The sequence below is a fragment of the Ceratina calcarata genome, unplaced genomic scaffold (genome assembly GCF_001652005.2).
Source record: "Ceratina calcarata isolate Rehan_Ccalc_2016 unplaced genomic scaffold, ASM165200v1 scaffold92.2, whole genome shotgun sequence".
Lineage (NCBI taxonomy): Eukaryota > Metazoa > Arthropoda > Insecta > Hymenoptera > Apidae > Ceratina > Ceratina calcarata.
Window position 1 is genome coordinate 1 of NW_017180576.1, and position 25,174 is coordinate 25,174.

Consider the following 25,174-nt stretch of genomic DNA (forward strand, 5'->3'; position numbering starts at 1 on the left):
CCTTCAATACTTTTTAGCACGTAGCTATTTATTATTAGCATTGTTCTTCCGACGTTTAATTTCTTTTTAATTATAGGAAATGCGGTTTTCTAAAGTACACAAACTAAAAGTATCGTTAGCTACTATCGACTAAATCGATAGTTTTTAGTCGATGGTGCCCATACTGCATATCCACTAGATCAAATCGGCAGTTGCTATGGAAACAGCCACCAATTTCAGACAGTGACATTGAGTGACATGCATCGACAGTGTTAAGAAATTTTTTCAAAGAACGTAAATCAGATAACGGTCATCGCAAGTTATGCTTGTCTGTTTGTTCATAAGTACAGTTATTCAATCCTGACGCCAAACTGTCTAACACCGGAGAGTACGTATAACGGAAGCGAAATTAATGTGAAAACATAACCTATCAGTGAGACCGATACGTTCGACAAGCGTTATTTTTATTTCGTAGAAAGGAACGAGGCAGCATGCCAGAGCCTGTACACCATCAGATAAACGCTGCTCGCAAAACGTTCCAAGCGCTTTATCAAATTTCGAAACTGTTGAACACCAATTTGGACCCGACGACGTTAAGTATATGCATACGATTATGCGAGAACGGTGTAAATCCGTATGCTCTCGCGACCGTGGTAAAGGAGTTACAGAGGGAAGTGAGAGCTATGGACAGTTCTAATCAGCTGGATTCTCCGACCAGCAAGTCTAGCATAAATAAATGATCTGCTAAGTTACAAATCTTCCTCAGTCGGTTCATTGAGCAGAATGCTACGACCGTTCATTCGTAATCTTTTATACATATCCTAATTGTAGAAGATCAAAAGTAGTTACGTTTTGTAATGATATAACATGGAATCGTTCAATTGTTTGTATTACTAGTTGTTGCACTCTATTAACATCTTTAGCTATGTTGATCAGTTAGCCCAGTTCTAATGACCTATTATTGCCTTGTCACAAAATTAATTTAGAGGAATTAATAAATATTGGTTAAATAGTTATACAAAGGAGCGCATTTAATCCCGAGTGCTTATATCTTTGAATTCATACGAAAAATTGTTTTGCGCTTATTACAATAATAGTACAAATATTAATGGAATGCACGTATATACATGGGTACAAAAATATACAAAGAAATGATATCAAATATCTCCGAGGAAATTAAAACAGGTTATAACTCCACGTTCTTCTTCCTCTTCTCCTTAGCGTTTTGACTATCCACTAGTTTGCTCATCTTCGCTCTGTTTGCTTCCTGTGAAAGAATTGTAAGCGTATCATTTTTGTACACCGTTTTTGGATAAAACTGATCTATTGATTCATTTATTCACCTGCTTCTTCGGATCCCTGTAGTATACTTGTCCTTCGAGAGACACGTGAGACAATTCTGGCTGCTGCAATAGATAATTCTTTGCGTCTACAGCTTGTGACCCTTCGCGGAAGAGGAGTACAGATCTCCTCGGATCAATTGGATATCTATAGAAGATATGGTAACGTTATGTAGGCACTTTCTAATTGTCCAAATCCAACAGATGAAATATCACCTTTCGGCAATAATGTGATTGTTCTGAAGACTAGTCTGCCAGATTTTCATGATCGTTTGCGCATCTTCCTCGGACAAATCCTCGTTAGTATCCACAAACATCATCACACCTTTACCTTTCTTGGTCATTTTTAATACATTATCAGGATTCGACGTATCAAGCTGAATAAATAAGGACACATATTTAAATATCGTACATCTGAAAAAATGTCTTAGGATATGGTACCTGTGATATGTCGATTTTGGGACTGGGCCTAAGGTGTTCTGGTAATTCATCTGGCTCCAAAGGTTCATCGTTTTCCTAAATCAGCGGATTGAAAACAGATCTCAGTCTTTCACTTTAGGAGAAAACGTTTTAAATGGAAACACGACGTACCTCCCATTGATCCAACAATCTTTCTAAATCCGCGTCATTCATGTCCCGTATATCTTTGTCTTTCCATGATTTTTTTTTGCCGGACTTCGGATCGTCAACCGCGAATACGTAAATGATAAAAAATATATTGCAAATCAGAATGAGCCCCTTTCTCATGTTCCAAAACGAACAAATTGACCTCTCGACTGTTAAGATTTTTATTGTAGATAAATTCGTAGTTACCGCAACTAGCTACACATTTTAAATCTTGGTAGATTCGTAATTATTTCAAGTCGAGATGTACAGTGTTTACGTGTCGCTATTAGAATGAATTTAATCTAGTCACTGAATATAGTCGGTGAAGGCGACGTCGAGTGTTGGGAAATTCGAGAAATTTCGATCACAGCGCCGTGCGTTGAGGAGCAGTGAAATTCAGATTTCAACTACAGACGGTTAAGAATCGTAAAATAAAAATACTAAGATTTCTTTCTGTTCATTTATTAATCAAAATTCAATCGAGTTCTTTTTTTTATTTCGACGTAATATTGATTAGCACGTACATTAATTAAATTATTGAAAGAAGGCAGTGATAATTCCCGATCTTAAATTCTTTCAGGATTGGACGTGTGGTCAAGGATCGTGAAATAAAAAAGAAGCCAATATTCGTTTTCGTTCATTTATTAATCGGATTTTGTTAATCACCATACAATTTAAGGTAAAGAGATTCTGATTTTCATACTTCTTCGCTTGGTTCCAAAGTCTCGGAAACGGTACCAAGCGAGGAACTGGAATTGATCATTCGGTCAAATTTCCGAGACTTTGGAAGACTTTCCTTTGTACATTTTATTGTAAAGTTATTTACTTTGAAATATCAATCTACAGTTGTACATATTTTTCGACGAACGATGCTGCGGTCGAAATTTATTTTTATTAATTTGCTCATTTACACGGTCTGTTGCAACTCTGACAAGTTAATAAAAGTATTGTTGTTGGTCTTCGGACCGTTCGTATTGTTAGGTGGAAAGATCAAAGGGTTTAGATTATTTTCCGGCGTGCTGACGCTGTGCTTGCGATACTTGGGTGTCGGTGGTCTCGGATCCGGTTCGGAGCAACCCTTCAACCAGTAAGAAGTCACTCTTCCCTTACCCTTCAATTCCACCTCGCCCCTCAGCTCTAATTCGAACGTTCCAAATTTATCCAATATGCATTTCGTCGCCTCCGAGACGTGAATCCGTAACGCTATGTCAAACGTAATACGTGTCAAGTATATTTTACACCGCGTTGCAATTTTTGCAAAGTAACTTACGCAATCCTGACGATTCCATTCTCGACGCGGTGTTCACCGTGTCGCCGAAAAGGCAATAATGGGGCATCTTCTGGCCGACGACACCGGCGCAGACGGGCCCGCTATGCACACCGATTCTGACGCTCAACTGTGCATTCTGTTTATGAATGATGGTGAACGATCGTATCGAATCGAGAATCGCCAGAGCCATCAGCCCGATTTCCCTCGCGTGTTCGTCCCCGTTCTGTTCCGGCAATCCAGACACCACCATGTACGCGTCCCCTATCGTCTCCACCTTGTTTCGTAAAATACGAGAGATGAAAATCGTTCGTCTCGACGCGTGAGTAGTCTCGACGTCTGAGTACCTTGTAAACGTCGTAAAATTCGATGATGCGATCGAAGGTACTGTAAAGATCGTTTAAGAACCCTACCACTTCCATCGGGGTGCTTTGCGCGCAGAGCGCTGTGAAACCGACGATGTCGCTAAAGTAAATCGTCACGCATTCGAATTGCTCCGGTTGGACCAGTTCCCCTGCCATCAATTGGCAAGCCACTTGCCTGCGACGTTTAATCAAACGAATGAATCGCGGATTTCATGGAATTATAAAAATTATTGAATAGGAGTCCAAATCTGTCGTTACGATACCGCGGGAGTACTTGATAGAGTAGCTCTTCGCTTCGTCGTTTCTCCAGGCTCAACTGTTCCGTCTTTTCCTCGACAAGGGCTTCCAAGTTGTTCGCGTACTGCTCCATACGCCTCAACAAATCGTCCATCAGGTCTTCGCAATAGCCTCTGGAATTTTGAAACAGATATTGTGCTTCTCAAAGGATCGATGGTGCCATGAGAAGAAAGTCGGAACGAAAGTTCACTTCATAATACGACGTATGGTTCCGCGAATCGTATGGAACGTCGGTCGTTCCTCGGGTACTTCGTTCCAGCATTTCTCCATCAGGGAGAGTATGTCCGGTGGACAGTCCTTAGGAGTCACCTCCGGTCTGAAAGGGGGTACTTCGGACGCTGCAACGCGGGCGACGATCTGTTTCGTGAAAAATTGTATGAACAGTTGATTTCATTTATGGAAAAATATGATTGCAACGACGACAGCTTTTTAGTACACGTCTGAAACTTTTGGCAGAGGTCTTACGATCTTAATTAATGAACATCGTTATACCTCTTGGGAGGTCATGATAGACTTGACAGATTCGTACGGTCCACCGCGAACCACGATCTCTTCTAAAATGATCGCGAAACTGTAGACGTCTCCTTTCTGCGTGGATGCACTTCCGGGTGTCACGGTCAGTGGTACAAGTTCCGGAGCGATCCACAGTAATTCTGTCGAACACCGATTCGTTGACAGTAAATCAATTTGTTTTTTACGTATCATCGTTTACGTACTGATATAATGTTTATCGTCTATGATCAAATCGGAAGGGGTGGTCAGAGTCTGCAGACCGAAGTCTGAAATCTTTAAAACGAAACGACCGTCGATCAGGCAATTGCAGGACCGAAGCTTGCCGTGAGCCGAGACTTCGCTCGCGTGAAGGTACGACATTCCCTGTAACAAGAAAATTGATATTCCAGTCTTAATACGTCTCTGAGAAAGTGACTACCGGTCGATGAATGAGAAATGCAGGGGGAAAATTTCGCTCAGATCAGATTTCACTGTCAATGATTTACGCTCTACGAAGTCGGACGTGGCGAACGTGTGAGATGAATTCTGCACCTGCTCTACCTTGACGATGTCGTGGATCAGAGACATTCGGAAATTCCAGTCTAATTTGATAGCCTCGTTTTCCAACACGTCTTTCAAAGAGCCTCGGGGACAATACTCCGTGAGGATCAATACCGTCGGCGAAGGCGAACACAGACACGCCCCTATGAATCTGAAATCAATTGTCGATCGTGATCGATCACTCATTTTTCCAACGAATTATTTCTGTACCTGACGGTGTTCTCCGAGGTGACGTCCCGGACTTGTTTGATCTCCCATAATAATTTTTTGTTCACGTCGACGACCTTCTTCTTGGTGATTTTCTTAATGGCCACTCTCTCCCCTTTGTAAATGCCGATGGTAGTGAACACCGTGCTCGGTGGCAGGGAATCGCAACTGAATTGCGATCCCCGGCGAATACGCTGTTCCAATCCGAAATTCTGTAACGACAGGAGCGAATTTAATGCGACCCCTTTATTAGAATCGTTCGCATTCACCTCGGCGATCGCTTGGTGTAGATTGATCTTCGACGAAAATGGTCTTCCTATTTCCAAGAGCAGTTCCTCGGGTCTGATCCTCCACGACATGTTATTCAAATCAGCCGACACTCTCAGATGCCTGTAAGAAGCGATTCTTCTAACAGAAATAAATGCTTCCTCGAGCATGAGAAATGGTCGGTGAAGTTACCTGTACAGAATGCAAGTCGCAGTGACAGCGACGAGCAAAAACACGGCCAGGGCCAGACTGGAGTAAGCGACGAGGGTGTACGCTTCCGCGTTCGAAGCGCAGGCCGGGTCGTTTCCTAAAAATCCGCATTCGGGCATGTCAGCCGGGGGTCCCTCTCTTCCTCCGGGCCAATGAATCTTTTTCCCAGCCACGGGGCTGTATTCCCGATTCAATCCCAAATAGTGCGCTACCACTTCGAACCTGCGATCCAATTTCCAGACAGTAGAAAATAAATGATTAAAATCTTTTGTGTGACTAAACGCGATTACGACGTTCGGTTTAGATTTCCTCTCGCGTCCGAATCAATGTTTTCCCGAGACGTATGCATATTCGCTTGATCAAAATTCTGTTTCGAATTCAAAGGAAACGGAGAGGAGATTTGTGCGTGGGATGGGCGGAGGCTTTCAGACCGAATGTGTATCCGGCTGGCCTAAGAGAATGGGGCTTGATTAGCATGGCAAACATATCAGAGGAAGAGACTGGCTTAATTGACGCTGACCTTCCCGTGATAGGATCTAAATCCAGGATACTGTAGTCCGCGTCTCGGTCTCCATTGTCGTCGATTCTCACGTGCCCCGTAATACCGATGAAGTCCCGGTCCCACATCCTTCTCGTTATCGATATCCCGTCCCTGATGTCCTCGCCCTCGGCCAGAGTCTCGTTCAACGCTATCCCCAGCAAATAAACGCCGTCGTAAAACGCGCCGATGAAGAAATTCACCTGAAAGTACATTTTCCCACATTGGTCGTGTCCGCCGCTCCTCGTAATTTTTCTGTAGCGCGCTCGTCGATCAGTTTCGTCCCGTAAAACACGTCGCATCCATGGTTCATATTTTCTGAGTCTGAGTCTGATCACGAGTTAAAGTTTCTGAAAATGCGAATGGGTATTTACTTCCTCTCCGTCGGAGAACGTGTAATTGTAGTCGCTCTGAGCTCTCTGACGGACACTCTCTGCGAAGTCCTGAAATCTCGGAGTGGTCGGTTGTAAAAGAGACACCCTGAGAAGAGCTTCGTAGGCTTTCCTCGCGACGGTGTCGTCCTCGTCCCCGAGTTCCCAGCCGTGGTCACCCCAGTAGGAACCCTGAGTCGTGTTAAAAAACAAACAGTCCACCGTCCCTTTATTGTAAATTTTAATGTCGGAATTATTCATTCCGCTGAGTACAGTAACGCCTGGACTGCGGATTTTATGCATGTATAGAAAAATTGTACTTGCAGTAGCTCTGCAAAATTCATACGGAGACAAAATGAAATTTCTGCTTAGATTTCATTTCCTAAATTCGCGTCGCATAAAAATCCACGGTCTGGTAACGTCTTGCAAAGAACGCACTTGAAATATTTCAACGTCGAGGAACGCCCAATCGCCTCTCGTCATTTCCAAGTCGTGAGCAGCCAGCATGAACTTCCTGACTAGAATTCCACGGACGCTTAGAATCAACACTATCGAACAACAGACAGCACGTCTATTATGATACAGAATGAACAGAGATGAATTCATTAGAATCAACGTGGTGACTTTGATATTTTTCTATACGTAGATCTTTCCATTAAATTGTCTCGATAATTGTTGGAAAGACATTCACCTCTCGCGTACATGCTCGCGTCGCGTAAGTAAAAATGGTAGGATTCGTCCTTGGAATTGCCGTCGAGTTCTCGTACGAATTTTAGGAGTCCGTCTTTCCTCAATCCATATTCCAAGTTCTTGCCCACTGTCCACGAGAACAAGTCCGACCTGTCCAGAATCAGCGCCACGTGAGACCATCCGAATTCTTTAAAGATACTGGAGAACACCAGTCGCAGTCGACACTGACAATAGGACATCCTCGTCAACGTCGGATACTTGGTCTTGTCTTTGAAAATTCCCTTTAAAAAGAATTTCTCTCGCGAGACATTTCTTAAAATTCTCACCGTCTTAACGAGCTAATTAAGAATACTAATGGAGCCGTAAATAAGGACGAGGTATCAGCTTCTCGCGTTCATTATCAGGATCGAGTGCCCGTTGCACGCGGTAATTAAACGGACAACGCGATCGATTAACGTAACGAACTTTTTGACGGAGTTCACACACATTCCTTACCGAGCTTTCGTTTTTCCATTTGTTGATCCTGCCAAGGATTCCCGACGTCACCGACAGTTCCCCTTCCGACGGCGGCTTAATTGTTCCAAAATAATCAGATAAACGGTAAATTGGTCGTTATCGTCTCGTTAATGTACCTCGCGTACAGAAAGACGAAACAGTGAGGCCGATTTATCGTTACTCGAATCATTATAAACATTAGTTATTAAAAAGAGAATTGTACTTGATCACCCATTCCCGTGATTATGGGAGTGTTCCAAAATGCTGCGAGCCTAGCCACGGGTTCTAGAGCGAACGCACAGGCCGGGCCGACGAACGCGATCACGTTGTCTCGGAAGTGCATATCGGCTGCCAAGCCTGGTGCCGCGGCTCCACTGCACGACGGGTAGCTATCAATCGAACGAACGTAAAAATTTCTCGTAAATCATACACGCTCGAACGTGAGAACGTGCAAGAAATAGGAACTGAAGGACGGAGCAGAGTAGGTATCGTTTTAACTCGGCGACCAATTTCGACGTTTGACGCGCGGACGCGATCCTTTAGAATCGTACGGTGTCTCGTTTTTCTCGACACGGGCGCAGAATGTGAGAACAGAAAGTAAGAGGCACAGAACGGAGCGATGGTTTATCGGAATCAAACAATATCAAGAATGGAGGACGGGGGGTAAACGAGTTGATAGATGATCGTATTCCGGCGTGCAAACAAGCCGCGATCGAATTATCCCGGGCCAAGGGAAAAAGAAACGGGGGTGGCGTAGGGCTGTTCGCTACTCGGCGATTCCCGTCCCCAAAGGGAATCCGTGGAACGCGCAGGAAACGCACGTACGCGTCGATTGATTGATAATTGTTAGCGAGGGCTGACCGGCCGGCCGGCTGGTCCGGATCGCAATGTCATTCCAAGTGTAAAGAACGACTCGGGGATAATGATAGATTAATCGCGCCGGTGAATGGGCAATGATTGGATACTGATCGATCACTGGGAAATTATCCGCCGATTCTTGCCCTTCGCGCGCGCTTCGTTAACCGAACCCGGGCCAATTCCGACGGGTTATTCTAATTCTTCGCTGTTCGAAGGGGAAACGACATTCCTCTTCCCTCGTTCTTCTTTTTCAACATTTCCTATTCGATAGTTTTAAACACGCGCTTCTTTCGTTTCCTCGCATCGTATTACCGTTCGTTCAGCATGTCATTACAAACGAGTATCGCGATTTCCAAGTACTTATATTGTATCTATAAAAAGATTTGACGAGATCTCGAATTGCTAACCATCGACTGAAAAAGTTTGTGCTTTTAACAATCATAAATAAATTAGAACTTCGTAGTCGTGGAATTTGAAGTGGAATAGAAAATATTAGATTTTATTCGCTGATTCTGAGAGAATCACGTTCGGTTCATTTTACAGAATGCAACGGTGACGCGACGCGAGGGTGAATTTTCATCGATTCGTTCTTACAACCCCGCTAGAATTTTAAATCGTTCTGTACATAATCATACGGCAGACATTCGATGAATCTCGCCGTCGAAGGAATGTCTGTGCAATTGAATTAACGTAATGGCGTGGAAGCGATGGGAACGCGTGGTCAGCAACGAATCAACTTACGCAGGGTCACGCGTTCGCGTGATCTAGGACGTCCACCCCTTTTGTCCTCTTCTTCTGTCTTTCCTTTTTTTTTTTCTTACGCAATCGGCAGTATCGGCACATCGATCGGCGGATGACTTAAAAGGTACGGTCGAACAGGAGGGAGGGTGGAAGGAAGGAAGGAAGATAAGGGATTTTCTCGTTTCGCCCTACCTTCCTTGGACCTTGCGCAATTTCACATTGTGGACGCTTAAAAACTCGTTCACTTCGGCCAAGGCCAAGTCCACGGCCGGTCCGCATCTTTCTAGATCGAAAGGGCTATCGAGATGAGATGCCATGAGCACTCCGACGTTGTAGACTCTCGCCGGATACTCATAGTTCGCTGCATAATCAAAACGTCATTTGAAAGATGATCGCGATTTTCCTAAACGTTTACGCTCTCGGTGAAATTTCATCGACAAGTTTCTGATCAGTTGATCAGAAATTGGAAGACCAGAAAAGTGGAACGTTTCGAAACACGAAGCGCTAGACGTCATTACGCCAATGAGGCTCAAACGAGTAGAAGATATCGTTGTTGTGCCAGCCGTCGTGACAAATCGTACAGAAACTATGATTATTTCATTCTGCTCGTGACACCGAGAGAGGGTTGCTAAAGGGTATACTCTGATATTCGAGAGAGTAACGTTTCATTTACGTTTCAGTCTTTTTTATCAATAGCGGGCCAAGAATATTAGTTCGGGAGTCAAATCTATTTCGTTTCGAATCCCACTGTTTAATCAGTTCCGCGTTTGAATTATGCGTCGATCGAAAGTTTCGAACTCACCTGGCAAAACGTTGACAGTGCACAGTAATTGCGAGACCAGGACTATCGTCAGGAACTTAGTACTCACGAGTAACACCTGTTTGCACATACCACTCTCCATTCTTTTCTATAGCAATTGTTCGAGCAGTGCGTTTACATCATTCAATTGATTGATATCGGAGTCAGAATGAAAACTGTCTATCGGAGGTTCACCGTGATTGAATCGCGGACCGTCTAAAACACGTGATAGAATGCCGGTTGGAACACATCTAAACCACCCCCGTGGAAGATTCAGCTTTATATACCGAATCGGTATAACGCTGTCCCGGTGTAACACCGTACGTTTGTTACGAGACCAACCAGTGTCTTCGATACTCGCGGACGCGTGTCGTTTTCATTTCGAGATCACGCGACGGATCACGATAAATTGTGTTGTCCGCGAGCGAAATAAACTCGGAATATATGCAATTTCGAAGATTCGGTACATGCGCTTTGTCCAGAGAATCCGTGAGCCTTTCCCGTTTCGTCTACGCATGCCTCGCTTCCCGAAGCTCGCCCGTTTGATCTAAAGCTCGTCCCGAGGGGCTCGCAAGGTAATTTCGAAATGAAACACTGTTCTTTGTCGAAACCTTTTTATTTATTATGTCATATGGTACCAGCTGAAAATTTATTCCATTTGCTGGAACTCCGATACTTCCTCGTACGATCTAAGGCTCGTCCCGAGAGATTCACGATTTTGAGTGCTTTTCAAATGAAACACCCTCGTCGTAACCAGTTTATTCATTACGTCATTTGGTACCAGTTGAGAACTTGTTCCACTTGCTCGAAGAACTCCGACACTTGCCGGAGTATTCCTTTTCGTCTTGAGCGCATATGTCCTCGTCCAGGAGAAGCTCGAAATTTCCCAGAGCTTCTGGCGGTGGACACTTGTTCCATTTCACGCTAAATTTCATCCGAATCAATAAAATTCGTTCGCGATTCTGTGTTCCTTAAAAATAAGAGTGGGACTCACTCTGGGCTTCCATCGGGTGGCACGACGATCGAAATTATATTGTCGATCAGTTTGTATTTCAAAATTCGATCGTTCACCGTGGTAGACGTCAGCGACGGAGAAGCGTTTACCTTCGAACGTGAAAGATCGAATTTTAACGCGATTAGACAGCAGCGAGAATGGAGATTAACACGAATTATAATATTGAAAACCTCGATCAGCCATGGTTTGAGATCGTTGTCGATGATGATATCGTAGCCGTAGCACTCGAAACAGTGTCGGTCGTTCGCCATTACCGGGGTAACAGCCTTCAGGGAGTGCACGATGCACCAGGTGATGTTCGCGAACAGCTTTTCCGTGACCGCCTTTCCACGCGTGCTCTCCAGATACAATCTCAGATTGTGTACGCTCAACTTACCACCGTGTTTGCTGTTGTACTCTTCCTATTTTTTTAAAACGACTCTACAGGTTCGTGCGTTTAGTGCCTTCTATCGAGGGAGAGATTCGCTCACCCCATGCTTCTGCACAGAGACGTTTGTCAGGTGAACGTACATGTTGTCTAATTCTTGAATACTCGTGTCGTACTTCACCGTGCAGAATCGACAGAATCCGAGTTTGAATAAGTACGCTTTCAGTGGTCGGAAGGACGAGATCAAGACGTACAACCGGAGATCGAATTTTTTCCCACCGATCAAGAGCGGATTGTCGATGTATCTGCGATATGTGAATATAGAAAATAGTTCTGTTCATTACGTAACTGGAACGTATAGGAGGGAATGCACAGCGAGACGTTTAAAAATTGGAACCTAGATATCACGTAGGATTCTTTCGTCAGATTAGGATTGAAGGGGTTCTTCGCCTCGCGGGACCATTTCTTCAGTTTACTCAATTTATTGATTAGAAATATCCCGGCGCCCTGCGATTTACCGCACGGTTTCATGATCCACGTGCTCTGCGGCGATTTCCGGTATTCCTCCACGAACATGTTATAATCTGTGGGAATCGACGGACTTGAGAATCCTAAATTCGACAACGACTTCGTTTACTCTGATCTACCTGCGGGTAAAACAAACGTGACCGGAATGAAATCGAGATAGAGATATTTCCCCGGTCCGTCCCCTCGTTCCGCGAGGGGATTTCCTTCGCGCTCCAACTCCTTCCGGTAACGCTTTATATTTTTCACTAACAGATCCTTACGCGTCAACTCGTAATGGTTCGGGAAATGATTGATCATCCTACGAACGACCGAGTTTGAATTAATCGACGTTAGAAACGAATGTTCTTCGGTAAGAAAAAATGACTCTACTGTTTGTCGTCCATCCTGTATCCGGTTTCCACGCTGAATATGTTTCTGCAGGACTGCGTGGCTGCCCTACGACGTTTCGAAAATAGTTTTACAAATAAATTAGAAATAAACGATTCATGGGACTTACCAATAAAAATTCCAGTCGTCCTCCGGGCCGACTTGAACCCACCCTCGCTTCTCAAAATTATGAACTATTACGGATTTGTCCACGTCCGTGCAAAACGTCACCTTCCTGTCCGTCCCGCTGGCCGATATCCTACGCATATTTAGATATCATTGTAAAAACGATACTCAGACGGTTTTAAAAGAATTCCCTTCCCTTCCGTTCGGGAATTCTCACTTGTATCCATCGACTGTCGATTTTTTACCTGCCATGATTGGTAGAAATGTTTAAATTAGCAACGCGTCTGTTTTCCACGATCGGGCCTGAGGCCATCGCTTCGAAAGTTAGATCGATTCACCGTGGATACGTGAATTTTTAACGGACCGGCTCTCTTCTCGACGCGCGCGGTATACTATACTGGTTCAGGGAAAAAATGAGCGAAAGATAAAATTCAACTCGGATAAAATCGGCCAATTCTTCACGTTTAATTTACAGTTACATTTTCGTTGCCCTACTCTCCTCCGAGCATAATCTACGCGCGTTTTACAGCGTGTACGTAGCTATAATTCTCTGGTGTCGGGGAAAAGGAACGGAGGAAAATTGTAGCTGTTTCTTGTTCAAGAGAAATACATTTTATTCAGTATGCAACGCATAACACGCGTTCCATATTTTTCTGCGTAACATAGTACAGCTTTTATCGAGCTCGGAGATGAACGCCGTGTGATACTGCGAGAAAAGTATATTAGACGGTCCTTAAACGCGATTCAAACAATGTATCACACAGTACGTATGTCCAAATAAAATCGATCGACGGTGAACGATCGATCATTGTTTGACTTTACCTTCTTGCCATGTTCACATTTGACGTAACGTACTTCAGACCAAGGATTCACCATAATTTTGACTTCGATCGCTAAAGAGAAGAGCCGTGTGTTCTACGAATAAAGAAAGGGAAATACTGAAATAAGAAAGAGTCTTATACGTTTAATACGGTTATACACTGCGACAAATTCTCCCGTGCGTTTCGTCTCGAGGAGATCGGCATCGCGATAAAACAACACCCAGCTGATTTCAAGTGTGTTTATACTACGACCCTCTTATTTTATTTACATTATCCGTACGGGTGAAACGGATTTCGCTTCACTTGACGCGTTAGTGTTCAGCATAGTGATCGCTAAGGCGAGTGTGATCCTGAAGTTACGATTTAAGAAGTAAAATAAAGAAGAATCTAAATCCTGAGGCTTTTGTCGTCAATCTTGAGGTAAGTAAAATATTTTATTGCTTCGTATCGTCGTTCTGTCTGCCGATTCGAGTTCGATGTAGCATATATGATGAACTTCGTTCAAAGAAAAAAACAACATTGTTGTGTTGCGTCGTCGTTAAACGGGTGTGATTTTTCACGATCCTGCCCTTTGCGAGATGCGTCGTTTAGAATTTCGCATCGGTAAGAATGCCCAGTTACAAAGGCGAGATCATTATTCGCGATCCGAAAATGAGACGCTGTTATTCTGAAGTATAAAAATGTCACGGCTACGAGTGTATCATGTTTACGCGTAGAAACCCGTGTCACAAAAAAACGATTCGAAATGTGCCGTTTGTTCGTTACTCGTAATGAGAACAATATTCTCCGTACTCGCTCGGAAGCGTGTGTAACACGAATCATGTTCATACTTCGCTTTGTACGTTTATTATGCGAATTCTGATCGTTAATCGAGACATCCGTATGAATATTGAATGATTTATTGAACATGAACTTCAGCAAGATGCAAGCCAATCCACAATACACCAGCAATCCTTCGAAAGGAATGGGTAGAGGAACAGGAATGGGACAAAACTGTGATCAATGCATTTGCTTCAGACCATATGCATTCGTTATATGCAATGTTTGTGGTTACTGGACTAAAGGTAGAATACGTTATTTCTGCCCTTTTCACCCACAGGTACGTGAATCAATTTTAACCATTAATTATTGGTCTCATCTTAATGATAATTTCATTCTTACAGACAATCTTCCTGTGCGACATTACACAGTGTCCACAGTGCAAGTGCTATTCTCATATGCTCAGCGAACACACCAACTGTTCCAAACAGGATTAAAGTAAAAAAACAACATGTAGAACGTTGAAAAATAATATAGTTTTTTATTTCATTATTTAAATATACATAGCGACATACATATATTACTTTGATTTCCATTACTCATTCGGTGTCAGTATTATTTGATATAGGTATGACAGTTCAAAAACGAATAAACGTCGACCAGTTAGATCAATTTCATTTATTTACGTCTAGCTAATTACAAATTTACACCCTGAACCAGCTGGGAAAACCAGGCATCTTATTGTTACCGACGAACTTCTTGAAATTCTCTTTTACCTCGCTTAATTTAGTGCTTGTCTGGTCTTCTCCAGGGACCACATCAGGGAAAGTGAATTCTTCTGTTTTCGGCTGTAATTCATACAAAACGTTGATTCATACACTTGTGAAGGTAGACAGCTTTCTCTCAAACTCTTACCAGAGTGACATAAGCCATTTTCACATCATCGTCCTTGACAACAAATTTCTCAGGCATATACGTTCTCCCCAGAACAATTCTTGTTTTAACAACAACAGGATGCACATCGTAGATCTTTTCTAAATAATTTTTTATATCGTATTTCGTCATTTCCATTGAGCACTGGAATTGTACTATATTCTTTGGTTGATTGTTTTCTGGTTTCACGAGTTTCATCCAGAAGTTTGGGAGAAACACTCTACGTTGTGGATTACCTTTCTGATACAAGGTATACCTGTAATATTATACACCAGTGATTAAAATGATTATTTGTATTCATAGTATCGGTGTGAAAAATGTATTTCACATAAACATTTGTTTGATCATTCAAACATTGAGACATGTGTTCAGCCTTTGACATTCTGAATTGTTTGCACATGGCATTCGTCATTTCTACAGATTCAATTTTTTTATAATTGCATAAAATCGCTCGATTTAATTGTTAGACTCTTTTAACACGCGTCTCTTGGCACGAATATAAATACTCACCAGCGAGTCGACATATTGTGTGTATTTATTTAAAAATTATTTAACTTATACACGAGGCTAGCTATCGGTTTTGTTTCACTCTTCTATGAATTAAAAGTCTAACAAACGTAAATAAAATTGATATTAATTCGTATTGGTAGGTTAGGTTGTATCAGAATTTCTGATCGTGCAAAATAGACGAGGTAGATGACGCTACAGACATGTTTGACTCCGGCTTGACTAGTTTCGTGTCTCCTAACCCTACGTAAGGTAACGTATACGTTACACGTTCGAATAATAGCGTTCGCGTTAATTCCATAGAGATAATATTATCTCTATGGTTAATTCACGCGTTGTTATTTTGGAACATCGTATGGGCTTGCAAATAGTAGACGTGAAGTTGTCGAAACGGTAGCGTAAAGTGACAGCGTTCATTATCGGGTCTGTGCGTCTCGTTCAAATTTCATATTCGTTCGCGCTTCGACGGAATCGAGCAGTGAACTGATTCGATAATCGATTTTACGAAGCATTCAGCTTTTGGATTCCGGGTTCAGTGCCACAAGAACGACGTCCAAGTGTATTTTTCGGCGATGTTTCGTTTCCTCGGATAAATTGACAAGAATATGGTTCGCGAAATCGTCTCGGAAACGGGTTCGCTTTGACAACGCACATGTGTCGAACGGACGATTGTTACAATCACGGATTTAATCGAACTATCTCCGGCGTCCCGTTGAACGCGACGCAAACCGAAGATGAGTTGCGATTTGCTACCGGAATGGTTGAATCTTTTCCTGGACGACGTGGAGACTACATTGTGTTTACCGATTTTGATCATCATGATACTTTGCACCGCGCAAATCATAATTAACCACGCTATCGAAATCGTGTATACTTTCTATCAAAATCTAATGCAAAAGTCGGACGACGAAGATGGTGACAAGACCGGGAACGATGAAGATCTCATAAGCAAGATGAGAGGTGAGTACTTAATACGTATTTCTTGAAAATGTTTTAATACTCAGTTCTTTATTAGTTTTGTCTGTCGTCTCATACCACGTTTGATTTCAGGATTTCTGTGTAACCTTACCAACGGTATGATCCCGTGCAGCCCGAAATTGGAAGCCAGGCCACTACCACCTGTTGTCAGGCCAGCGTCGCAAGAGGAGGAGTGGGATTACTGCGAGGAGGACGATGAAGAAAACTGACTTAGCTTCGTTTATAGGTACTGTAATTTTTGTTACTGCATGCATTTTAAAAACGTCGATCCAAAACTGACGTTGTGTCAACAAATTGTATGGTAAATAAAAATGATGTGGGACGAATCAGACATTGTAAGAAAGATGAGCTTATAAATCTTTCTTGATTCGTTGTAAGGACTTTATTCAGGTAAGGGGATGGGGGTTAAGGATTCAATACAGGGAAATAATTAGAAATTCTGATCTTTTCGATACTTTTACTTCGTTTTTCTTTAATGAAAACTCATTGAATGCCAAGAAAGAAACACGTGTACAAACATCTTATCTGAACACTCGTTGAGCCTCGATCGTAAACTGGTAATCTAAGTAGTAACGTTTCGTAATCGCCTGTAATTGTTTCGTATGGAAAATCCATCGTGAAGACCGGATTTGGTCCGTTATGATACCGATTACCGTTTCGTTCGATCATCGTTTTCTTAATTCGCACGACAGATCCCTGACCATTTATAATGGGCCATATACTTTTATTCGCACACTCTTCGTCCGAGCTCGTATGAAAATTAAGCGACGCTCGATTAAATGAAATCATCTTAAAAATTACACTAGGATAGACCGTCCCACCCATCTGTGCATGTCTTCTCCCTATTTTATATTTATCTGTCTTTTTTTTTAAACAGTATTAATTGAACCGCCTATTCGGCATCGTTTTTTTAAGGCTGTGTCTTTCTTTCGTTCTTTACATTACCTCTTCTAGGACACACATTTCGATGGTCAAACATTCTAGAGTACAACTTCAACTGTAGAAAGCGATTTTTCGTTGGTAGAAAATTCTTAATTAATTTCGAAAGAAAATTTGATGCACCGACGAGCCTGACGGATATTTTAAATACACTTTTTCAAGAATAATTACACGTTCGATTGTCTCACCCTGTGTACAGTCGGTTTTCATGTAAAAACGTATGTGTCCGAGGAAGAGGTAATGTAACGGCATGTACACTTTATCAACTCGCACAACTCGCGAAGTAAATCCGGCCGTAATTCGCGTAATCTAGCAACGATAATTGTAAGAAGAAGAATATCAGCAGCGATAAGAGTATTAAATAGTGTTACAATAACGGTAGTTATAATGTGAACGGTAGAAATCTAATGTCTTTCGTCGCGGCGGATCGACCACCCCTAAAAGTCGCCCGAACCCACGGACCCTCCCCCTTCGGACACGTTCGTTGCTCGAAGTTCGTGTCCCGGACATCTCTCGCACTTCGATTCTCATCGTACGATTCGAAATGACTACTCTTAAGAACGTCTCGTTACAATCGCGACGATTCGCCTCCCGATTATACAAGAGGAGCATCGGTACATAATTTTCCCGCCTCGTCAATCGACTTTCACTCGATCGAAGAGAAAAGGACACACAATTTCACGAGACCAGTTAATACCCTCGCGAGACGACCAGAGCACCGTCATCGATCACAGAAAGACCGAATCGATCGGTTACATGAAGACGTTCTCCAACGCGGAAACGTTCTTCCTCGTGGGAGTCGACGTGGTGGCACAGTTCATGCCTTCGTCCTCGAACGTGACCATCTTCTCGCGACTCCTCGTCGCCGTGCCGGGGCAGTCCAACAACCGAGACTGGTTGGTCGTCGCGTTGACCGGAGCTACCAGTGGCGGTGTTACGACCGCGGACGGCCGTAACACCGAAGACGGTGGCGGCGGAGGTACAGCCATGTCCGTGACCGCGGCCGCGGTCAAATTGAATTCGCTCACGCTCCTAGGCACGAAATACTCGAAGTGCAAGGAACTCTCTTGCTGACGGTGCTGATGATGCTGGTGATGATACTGCGTGGGCGAGAGGCAGCTCCGCCTCAACGATTGCGCCCTTTGAAACTGTTGCGTCGAGTTCCTCGACTCAGACGGCGTTCGTTTACGCGGCAGAGAATGGTGACCCGGCGATGGCTTTATGGCAGTGTTGGACGCATGGGCCAGGAGTTTCCCATCGCCGGGGCTCCTGGCCGGATGCTGTCAGGATGCTGGCACCATGGACATGGCGATCGATTCTTCTTCCTGTTCGGACAGTCGCGAGTCGCTTGTACCTCCTCCATCGTCCAGGTCGGCCTTGAGCCCTGTACTGGAACCTGTGAAACGAGATCAGTTCACAGTTCTCTCGTGATCGTGTACGAAATTTCAAATACCGAACTTAACGAGATATTGTTCTTTATTTTGATCGCGATTTTAATCAAGGGGTTATGCGAAGTGGTCAAGATGCCCAATCGAAATCCCCGACGCGAGTGGATCAGAACCGCTTAACGTGCAAGCGAATGAGAGCTCGTTCGTTATTTTCGCGTACTTTTAGCCTGGATTCGTCCGAAGGTTTTGCGATCAGGTGGGACAGGAGGTGTGATCGCAACGATAGAGAAATTAAAACGGGTGAGGATCAACGAAACGAGGTCTGTGTTAAAAGACTAAACGGCATCGGGATAACGTCGCTCGTCTATGGATGGATAATAGCGAATCTAGTCAGGCTGAAAGCTTAAACGTGATCTAAAACACAGCCGTATTAAGAATCAGCTTCTCGTCCGGAACGATCTAGCGGTTCCCCGTCGAATGCCTGCATCAGGGATACCTGTACCACCGATAGGTCCGACCACCACCCCCGACGACATGCCGCAGGTTCTACCGAAGACCCTGACCACGCGTACCACCTCCTCCTGGACGAGGTTGAAGCACATGGCGATCAGGCCCATCCCGGCGAGGATGTAGAGCGAGCAAGCGCACAGACTGAGCTCCTGCAGCGTGGTAGACGCCGCGTTGCGTCCCACCGGCATCAATTCGCCGAACCCGATCGTTCCGAGGCTGGTGAAGCAAAAGTAGCCACCCTCCAGGAGGCTCCAACCTTCGAGACGATTGAACATCACCGCGCCGCAACATATGTAGAGCAGCATGATCACCAGGCACAGGCTGATCGGTATCCTGACCGGGTTCGTCACCACGTACCCGGGCGAAGAGCTCGATGAGAGGGGCAACGAGCACGGATGAAAGTGACGCTTGCCGTTTCCTGACGACACGTCCTGATGGACAGAAGGAACGGATTATTTTACCCTTAGGCGACGATCGACTCTTTCCAAAAATAATGACAAAATATAACAACGATTTTCTTATTTGAAAAGTAACTGGTCATCGAAGTATAGTCATCTCATTTCGGAACAAGAACACTCGATTCTTTTATAAAAATAAGTAACGGTCGTAATATCCATCGGGGGCATATTACGCAGAGTGCACAGTGGAGTTATGTACGTGCAGCTATCGACAAGTTCGATACTTCGTGGGTGTCCTACTGAAATTTATACGATACCTATACGCGAAGCGTTTCACCAATTTCCTCGCGGATAAAATGGGCACGGGGATACATTCGAAACGTAGAAGGATACGTTATACCTAAAATAAAATTGATCGTACCTGAAGCACGGCTGTGGAGCTGGTGGTAGCGTGAAGCAGCCCCTCGCTGCCGCAGTCCAATAAAATAGCGCTGCTGGTGCCTCTAGTCCCAAGATCGTCACAGGAGCTCTCTCGGCTCGCGGAATAGTAATTTCCCGACTTGGAGTCGACGTGGTTGTCGTATCTGTACGTTTTGCTCATGATGCCGGGCGGCGGGGGCGGGGGCGGCTGCTGCTTTCTGGCGCAATTTCGCGGCCTGCACAGCCGGCCGTACAAGCGACGGAAGCTTCGCGAGAGAACGTCGCCCACCGTGCTCAAATAGATCAGCATTAGGGGTATCCCGGCCAGAGCGTACACTATCGTGATCAAACGACCCCAGACAGTACGAGGCGCCACGCTACCGTACCCTGAGAATACGATATTACACCGAGTTACGTCGGCCGTTATTGACAGTAGAGCGGAGAACGGTTGTTTGCGAACCGTTTATTAAAGTTTAATAGACGCGTCTCGAATTCATTCGGGGATTTTAACGACGTCAATTGAATCTTCTGTTTCGCTCCGTAAATGCGAACGATGTTTGGGAGGGTTGGCGGAATTTTATACGTATGTAAAGTTTTACCTATCGTGGTGATGAGCGTGAGAGAGTATAAGAGACTGCCACTGAAAGTCCACCTTCGCGGTCTCCTGTCGGAAAGGTCTCTGGTTCGAGACGGTTCGTACTGGGAGGAAGTCCTCCTAAGACCGCGTGCTAGGTTCTCCTGGAACTCGAACACTTCTCTCGCTGCCAATCGGGTCCAGTTCTCTTTATACAAAACGTTCAGATCCTCCGTGATGCTCCAAAGTCTCTCGACGGTGCGTGCCCTCAGCTCCTTAGCTGCGGTGTCGTCCTCGAGAGACGGGATCGAGTAGGAACCACCTTCGGGCTTCGAACCAGCCAGCAAGTCGTTCGCCGAGTCCTATCGTTCCATTAAAACTACTATAGTTGCTCTGCGAAAACGCTCTACGTCTTTGCTATTTCCTCTATCATCGCGTAACATTATTAATCAAAGTAATTCTGAAAAGGTTTTCCACGGTTAAGACTTCGTCAGTTACTAATACACAAAGCGAAGACGATTGAATTGCTTTATCGCGAACGTCTATAATAGTTAAGGGTTAAATATTTGAGAGGCTAAAAGTAGCCGAGTTAAACGAACACTGACCGACTTGAGACCCCCTTCGAGCGCCATGAATGCGAACGCTCCCAGCAACGTGTATCCCAAAACGAGAACGCAAACACCGAGGCTGACCAACAGACCCGGGGTCTTGGTGGACGTCGCGGTGCTGCAGCTGCAGCAGCAGCACAGCAGCTCGGCGCCCCTCACGGACGCGCTGATCCTTAACGCGTCCGCGTTCGCGTTCGCGTTCCTTCCCGGACAGCATCTCGGGGCCCTTTGATAGTAGTCGCCGGTGCTCTGCATCGTTCTGGCCCGTCTTCACCGGCAGCTACCCGCTGGTGCTGCAGCTGCAGGTCCAGGCGACCGACGCGCAGCTGCAGCAGCCGCAACCGGTCGCCTCTCCTATCGTTTCCCTGTCCTCCCTGGAGCCTCGTCCATCTGGTGCGTTGTCGCAGCCCTGTGCCAGAGATCAAACCCGCGATAACGCGTATTAGATCGTTGTCGCCGTCCTAATTGCTCCTTACAGCGATCAGAACCGTCGAACGCGTGTACTTATGGTTATCGAGGGTGTCTGAGACAAGTGGCTCGGATCGGGTGCCGTGACCTCGGGATCTCGGATACGCCTGCGTCTGACCGTGAGAGAACAGTTAATTGACCCTGGGGTAGTAGTCTCGTTTAAAGGCCCAAACCATGGTTTACGTATAAGTTGAATGTTCGAGCATATTTCTCTCAGTCGGCTGTCGCGCCGACTGCACTGTTTCGTTTAAAAGAATCGCGTATTACTTTATTTAAGGACACATGCCCCTTTGATCCGATGCATAGCATGAACGTTTGAAAATCGTTGCCGGAGTCGAGTCTCCGAAGTCTCGAGGGTGCGACGGTCCGCCGTGGGGTGAGCCCGTCTGACGTATCTTACCATATTCTACTGTGGGCTGAGCCCGCCTGACATATCTTACCGCGTGCCACTGTGAATCGAACGCGCAGTTTGATTCACTTCCTGCGAGCGATAGAACTTCGAACTATTGGCTCGTCGAAGGTATTCTTATTTTTAGTTCTCGTTTCGTTTTGTGCAACGTGATCTGACGATTTCATTTCGATATTTATTTCCTGTGTATCTTCCTTGTAACAATACCGAGTTTCATACAATTCTGCGCTATTTCTCTAATGGAATTCTCGTTCGTAGAAACGACGTCGTCAGAATTTTCGCGAGGGGAAAGAAAATAAACGAATAGCTCGGACGACGGACAGTGAGCTAGAATCAATCTTCTAACGAGGATCCGTCTTCGAAGAATCCCTATTTCGAAGTTCAATCTGTAGCAGTGTCGTGTACTCGTACAATATTTCTGAAAAGTTGAATTCTTATAGTTTCACTGTTTGCCGTGCTCGTACCGGGAACGTTCACAGAAGCATCCCCGATATCTTTTCATTTTGACTTTCTGAAATTGTAGAGACCGCGAGCAATCGTAATGCCTCGACCGGCGTAAAAGCTCCGGAAGCATTGTACGAACTCCGGAATTGAACTTCGAAATTATGGAAATTGCGAATTCGCACGTCTTTGCAATATCGCGGGTCGAATTCGATCTGCGAGGCCGGAACACGGCGTTAAAGCACGCCCGTTATGCAATTTCCTAATCCGAAAACATCGGCCGCGATAATCTTTGATTCGATCGAACCGTCGAAATCTATTGGCCATAAATCAGTCGTCGTTTTCACGCGGAAACGTTCGGTAAAAATCGCGGGTGAAGGGACAGCCGTTCACCCCGCGAAGGGAATCGGTCGTGCTCGTATTTTTCAATTTCCTGTCGGGTCGCGACCCATTACTGGCAAGTTAATAATCGGATGGCTCGATTTCTCGAAATAAATGTCCTGTTTTCGCGCTTTCAGTCTCCGTGGAACAGATACAGGTAGGCGCGCCTCGCTGATAAAGCGATCGTCGCGCGTACGAACCCAGAAATAGCCACTCGAGCTTCGACCCGCCACCCACGCGCTTTTTGCACGCGTGTTGTACTTTGTACCGACCGATCTTCATACACCCAAACCTTAATAAACCGAGCCCAGATGTTTGTACAACCACAAAACTAGGATCGCTCGCAATTTTCAAATTAAATGTTAATGAGAAAAGAATTCTGGACAGTTGCCGTTCGTAAAATAAGTGAAGGCACACACTCTCTCCTTTGTACTCCGATGTGAAGCACGTGACACGTTCGTCCACGATTTTTCGTATCCTCTAATAGTTCTGTGAAACGTATTATTTCAACTACAGAAAATTCTAATTATAACTTCATAATGTTGGCGTATGGGATGGTCGTTCGTTCCGAACTTGAGAAATGAACGTTTTAAAAAATGTTATTTATGTCTAAAAAAATGTTTTACTCGCAACATTATTCTCGTGTCTAACCAAGAGCGTTGGAATAATTGCGAGTGATATTGAACGTAACTGTACCTATGTCGCGCGTCGCTATCACGATATGAACTACATCGTAAACTACGTTTTTCTCTCTCTCTCTCTCCGTGTTTAGTCTCGTTGTCCCTTGACGAGCGTTTCAATACCGCCTACACGGGTATCTCGCTCGCCTATCTCAGTTTCGACCGGAGAACCTGTACGTATTTCCGTGCGAACGAGTTTCTCCTTTTTTCTAATTTCTAGTTCTATAATCAGACCGCGGATTTTTATGTGAAACTAGACGTGACTTCTGACCTGAGTTCAGAATGTAAAATTCAATTTCCCTTTTTCAAATGTAACCGTACGTCCTCGTGAGAATATAATTACGAGTGAGCTGTTGTCGTGTAACGCGACTACGAGAGATTGTATTCGACGGAGTAGCCGAATCAGAGAATTGGTACTCGGGGTTCACTGTGTGTCCAAGTTTCGCGAGGGAGGAAGTCAGACAAATACTGTTGTGAAATTGTACAGAGTTGGGCGGGATCGTCTAAATATCGGTTGGCATCTCTTTAAGGATGTATTGGCTATAGAGTCAATACCAAAAGTTTATGTGCCTTAGAAAAACGCATTTCCTGTAATTAAAAGNATAGGAATTTATAATAACAAATTCAACATGCCAGCATTGTTTAAGTATATGTATAGCCTATACATCCTTAAATAATCCCGGGAGGTAGTTTCCGGGTGGTCCATGATCGACGCTCAGCAAGTTTAGAAGCAATTAGGCTGCCATCAATCAGTCTTCAGTTAGCATCTTCTAAAGCAATCAGGTCCCAGCGATTCGACGATGAATAATTACGATCGCGTTCGATTAATAATATTCCCGTTTGTAATGCTCTTTCTATTATTTTTTTATTGGAAAACGAAATTTTGTGTGTTTTAAGTGTGCGACAGGGCAACGTCTCAGTGATCACGCGTTAATCGACGTGGAAAATATAATAGGGTTGTTACGGGGTGAAAGGGAACGTGTACGTGTAAATAACTGTCACCCTCTGTTTACGAACTTACGGCAAAGTAATTGAGGGAGCGAAGGGGTTGCTTTTTTAGGTTTTATCTAATACCGAAGAGAAACAAAATGCTTTTTAGATAAAACTGTTATTTAAAACGTGGCTTCGTACGTGAAACGAGAAGAGTCCATTAAAAATCTTCCATCGTACATTGTTATTTCGACCATGATCATATGCGCGGCTCATCGTATGAAATTTTAATGTGCACCGACGGCGTCGTAAAACTGTTCGTATTTCCATTTAACAATTCTCTCTTCTCGCTGCAAATTAAATTTCCGACTGTTGTTGACTGATCCCGTGTAAATTGCGCGAGCGTCTACACGAATTTACATTCGAAGAAAGAATCTGCATCGATTGCTCGGCGTATCCGCGTATTGAGAGAAACCGGGAGGTGAATATTTCGTGAGAAAAATACGGGTAGAAATTGCGGCCGTTGCGGAGTCGCAACCGTGAAC

The 25,174-nt window shown here is 44.4% G+C and overlaps 8 protein-coding genes across 16 annotated transcripts in view; 3 read left to right on the plus strand and 5 right to left on the minus strand.

The window, feature by feature from the left end:
- Positions 1–180: 180 nt before the first annotated feature.
- LOC108631563 (mitotic-spindle organizing protein 1) lies at positions 181–995 on the plus strand. Its single transcript, XM_018035554.2, has 2 exons — positions 181–367; positions 455–995. Exon 2 carries the CDS (start codon positions 471–473, stop codon positions 717–719), a length of 249 nt encoding a protein of 82 aa, XP_017891043.1. The 5' UTR covers positions 181–367; positions 455–470; the 3' UTR covers positions 720–995.
- boca (LDLR chaperone boca) lies at positions 990–2,252 on the minus strand. Its single transcript, XM_018035553.2, has 5 exons — positions 1,911–2,252; positions 1,761–1,835; positions 1,536–1,696; positions 1,323–1,467; positions 990–1,246 (listed from the first exon to the last, which is right to left on the minus strand). Exons 1-5 carry the CDS (start codon positions 2,064–2,066, stop codon positions 1,166–1,168), a joined length of 618 nt encoding a protein of 205 aa, XP_017891042.1. The 5' UTR covers positions 2,067–2,252; the 3' UTR covers positions 990–1,165.
- Positions 2,253–2,409: 157 nt separating this feature from the next.
- Positions 2,410–25,174, plus strand: part of LOC108631618 (uncharacterized) — a 58,906-nt gene continuing 36,141 nt past the window's right edge. For 2 of the 3 annotated variants that reach the window (XM_026819041.1, XM_026819042.1), the window contains exon 1: positions 16,590–16,709. In XM_026819041.1, coding sequence (XP_026674842.1) covers positions 16,679–16,709 — 31 coding nt within the window. In that variant the 5' untranslated portion in view covers positions 16,590–16,678. Of the gene's footprint in view, positions 2,605–16,589; positions 16,710–25,174 lie in introns of those variants that run through there. The other variant, XM_026819044.1, reaches the window with a different exon arrangement.
- On the minus strand, positions 2,604–10,195 carry LOC108631565 (atrial natriuretic peptide receptor 1). Of its 4 annotated transcripts, none has more exons than XM_026819035.1 (19): positions 10,087–10,195; positions 9,477–9,645; positions 7,909–8,074; positions 7,686–7,760; positions 7,192–7,471; positions 6,939–7,048; positions 6,504–6,692; positions 6,112–6,332; positions 5,574–5,813; positions 5,384–5,504; positions 5,118–5,326; positions 4,899–5,058; positions 4,571–4,730; positions 4,347–4,507; positions 4,045–4,211; positions 3,821–3,967; positions 3,540–3,732; positions 3,196–3,469; positions 2,604–3,128 (listed from the first exon to the last, which is right to left on the minus strand). In XM_026819035.1, exons 1-19 carry the CDS (start codon positions 10,184–10,186, stop codon positions 2,833–2,835), a joined length of 3,438 nt encoding a protein of 1,145 aa, XP_026674836.1. In that variant the 5' UTR covers positions 10,187–10,195; the 3' UTR covers positions 2,604–2,832. The 4 variants fall into 4 exon arrangements, with proteins under 4 accessions (XP_026674836.1, XP_026674834.1, XP_017891046.1 ...); XM_018035557.2 differs by having other exon boundaries at positions 2,833–3,128; positions 4,908–5,058; positions 10,087–10,186; XM_026819033.1 differs by having other exon boundaries at positions 5,118–5,504.
- On the minus strand, positions 10,831–12,815 carry TTLL1B (Tubulin tyrosine ligase-like 1B). The gene is given in 8 exon segments (XM_026819046.1): positions 10,831–11,007; positions 11,078–11,499; positions 11,569–11,770; positions 11,863–12,049; positions 12,113–12,291; positions 12,363–12,428; positions 12,490–12,652; positions 12,717–12,815. Coding segments are annotated over 8 exon segments (1,455 nt in total). The 5' UTR covers positions 12,799–12,815; the 3' UTR covers positions 10,831–10,853.
- LOC108631540 (uncharacterized protein CG13380) lies at positions 12,818–14,742 on the plus strand. Of its 2 annotated transcripts, XM_026819045.1 has the most exons (3): positions 12,818–13,726; positions 14,225–14,405; positions 14,470–14,742. In XM_026819045.1, exons 2-3 carry the CDS (start codon positions 14,229–14,231, stop codon positions 14,560–14,562), a joined length of 270 nt encoding a protein of 89 aa, XP_026674846.1. In that variant the 5' UTR covers positions 12,818–13,726; positions 14,225–14,228; the 3' UTR covers positions 14,563–14,742. The 2 variants fall into 2 exon arrangements, with proteins under 2 accessions (XP_026674846.1, XP_017891017.1); XM_018035528.2 differs by having other exon boundaries at positions 12,820–14,405.
- Positions 14,729–15,522, minus strand: mRpL23 (mitochondrial ribosomal protein L23). Its single transcript, XM_018035561.2, has 3 exons — positions 15,509–15,522; positions 14,981–15,254; positions 14,729–14,913 (listed from the first exon to the last, which is right to left on the minus strand). Exons 1-3 carry the CDS (start codon positions 15,520–15,522, stop codon positions 14,770–14,772), a joined length of 432 nt encoding a protein of 143 aa, XP_017891050.1. The 3' UTR covers positions 14,729–14,769.
- LOC108631616 (TWiK family of potassium channels protein 18) overlaps positions 18,549–25,174 on the minus strand; it is a 32,372-nt gene continuing 25,746 nt past the window's right edge. The window contains exons 2-6 of one of the 3 annotated variants that reach the window (XM_018035668.2): positions 21,318–21,729; positions 20,738–21,074; positions 20,140–20,525; positions 19,383–19,751; positions 18,549–18,818 (exon numbers count right to left, since the gene is read on the minus strand). In XM_018035668.2, coding sequence (XP_017891157.1) covers positions 18,642–18,818; positions 19,383–19,751; positions 20,140–20,525; positions 20,738–21,074; positions 21,318–21,575 — 1,527 coding nt within the window. In that variant the 5' untranslated portion in view covers positions 21,576–21,729 and the 3' untranslated portion in view covers positions 18,549–18,641. Of the gene's footprint in view, positions 18,819–19,306; positions 19,752–20,139; positions 20,526–20,737; positions 21,075–21,317; positions 21,730–25,174 lie in introns of those variants that run through there. The other 2 variants (XM_018035666.2, XM_026819040.1) reach the window with 2 other exon arrangements.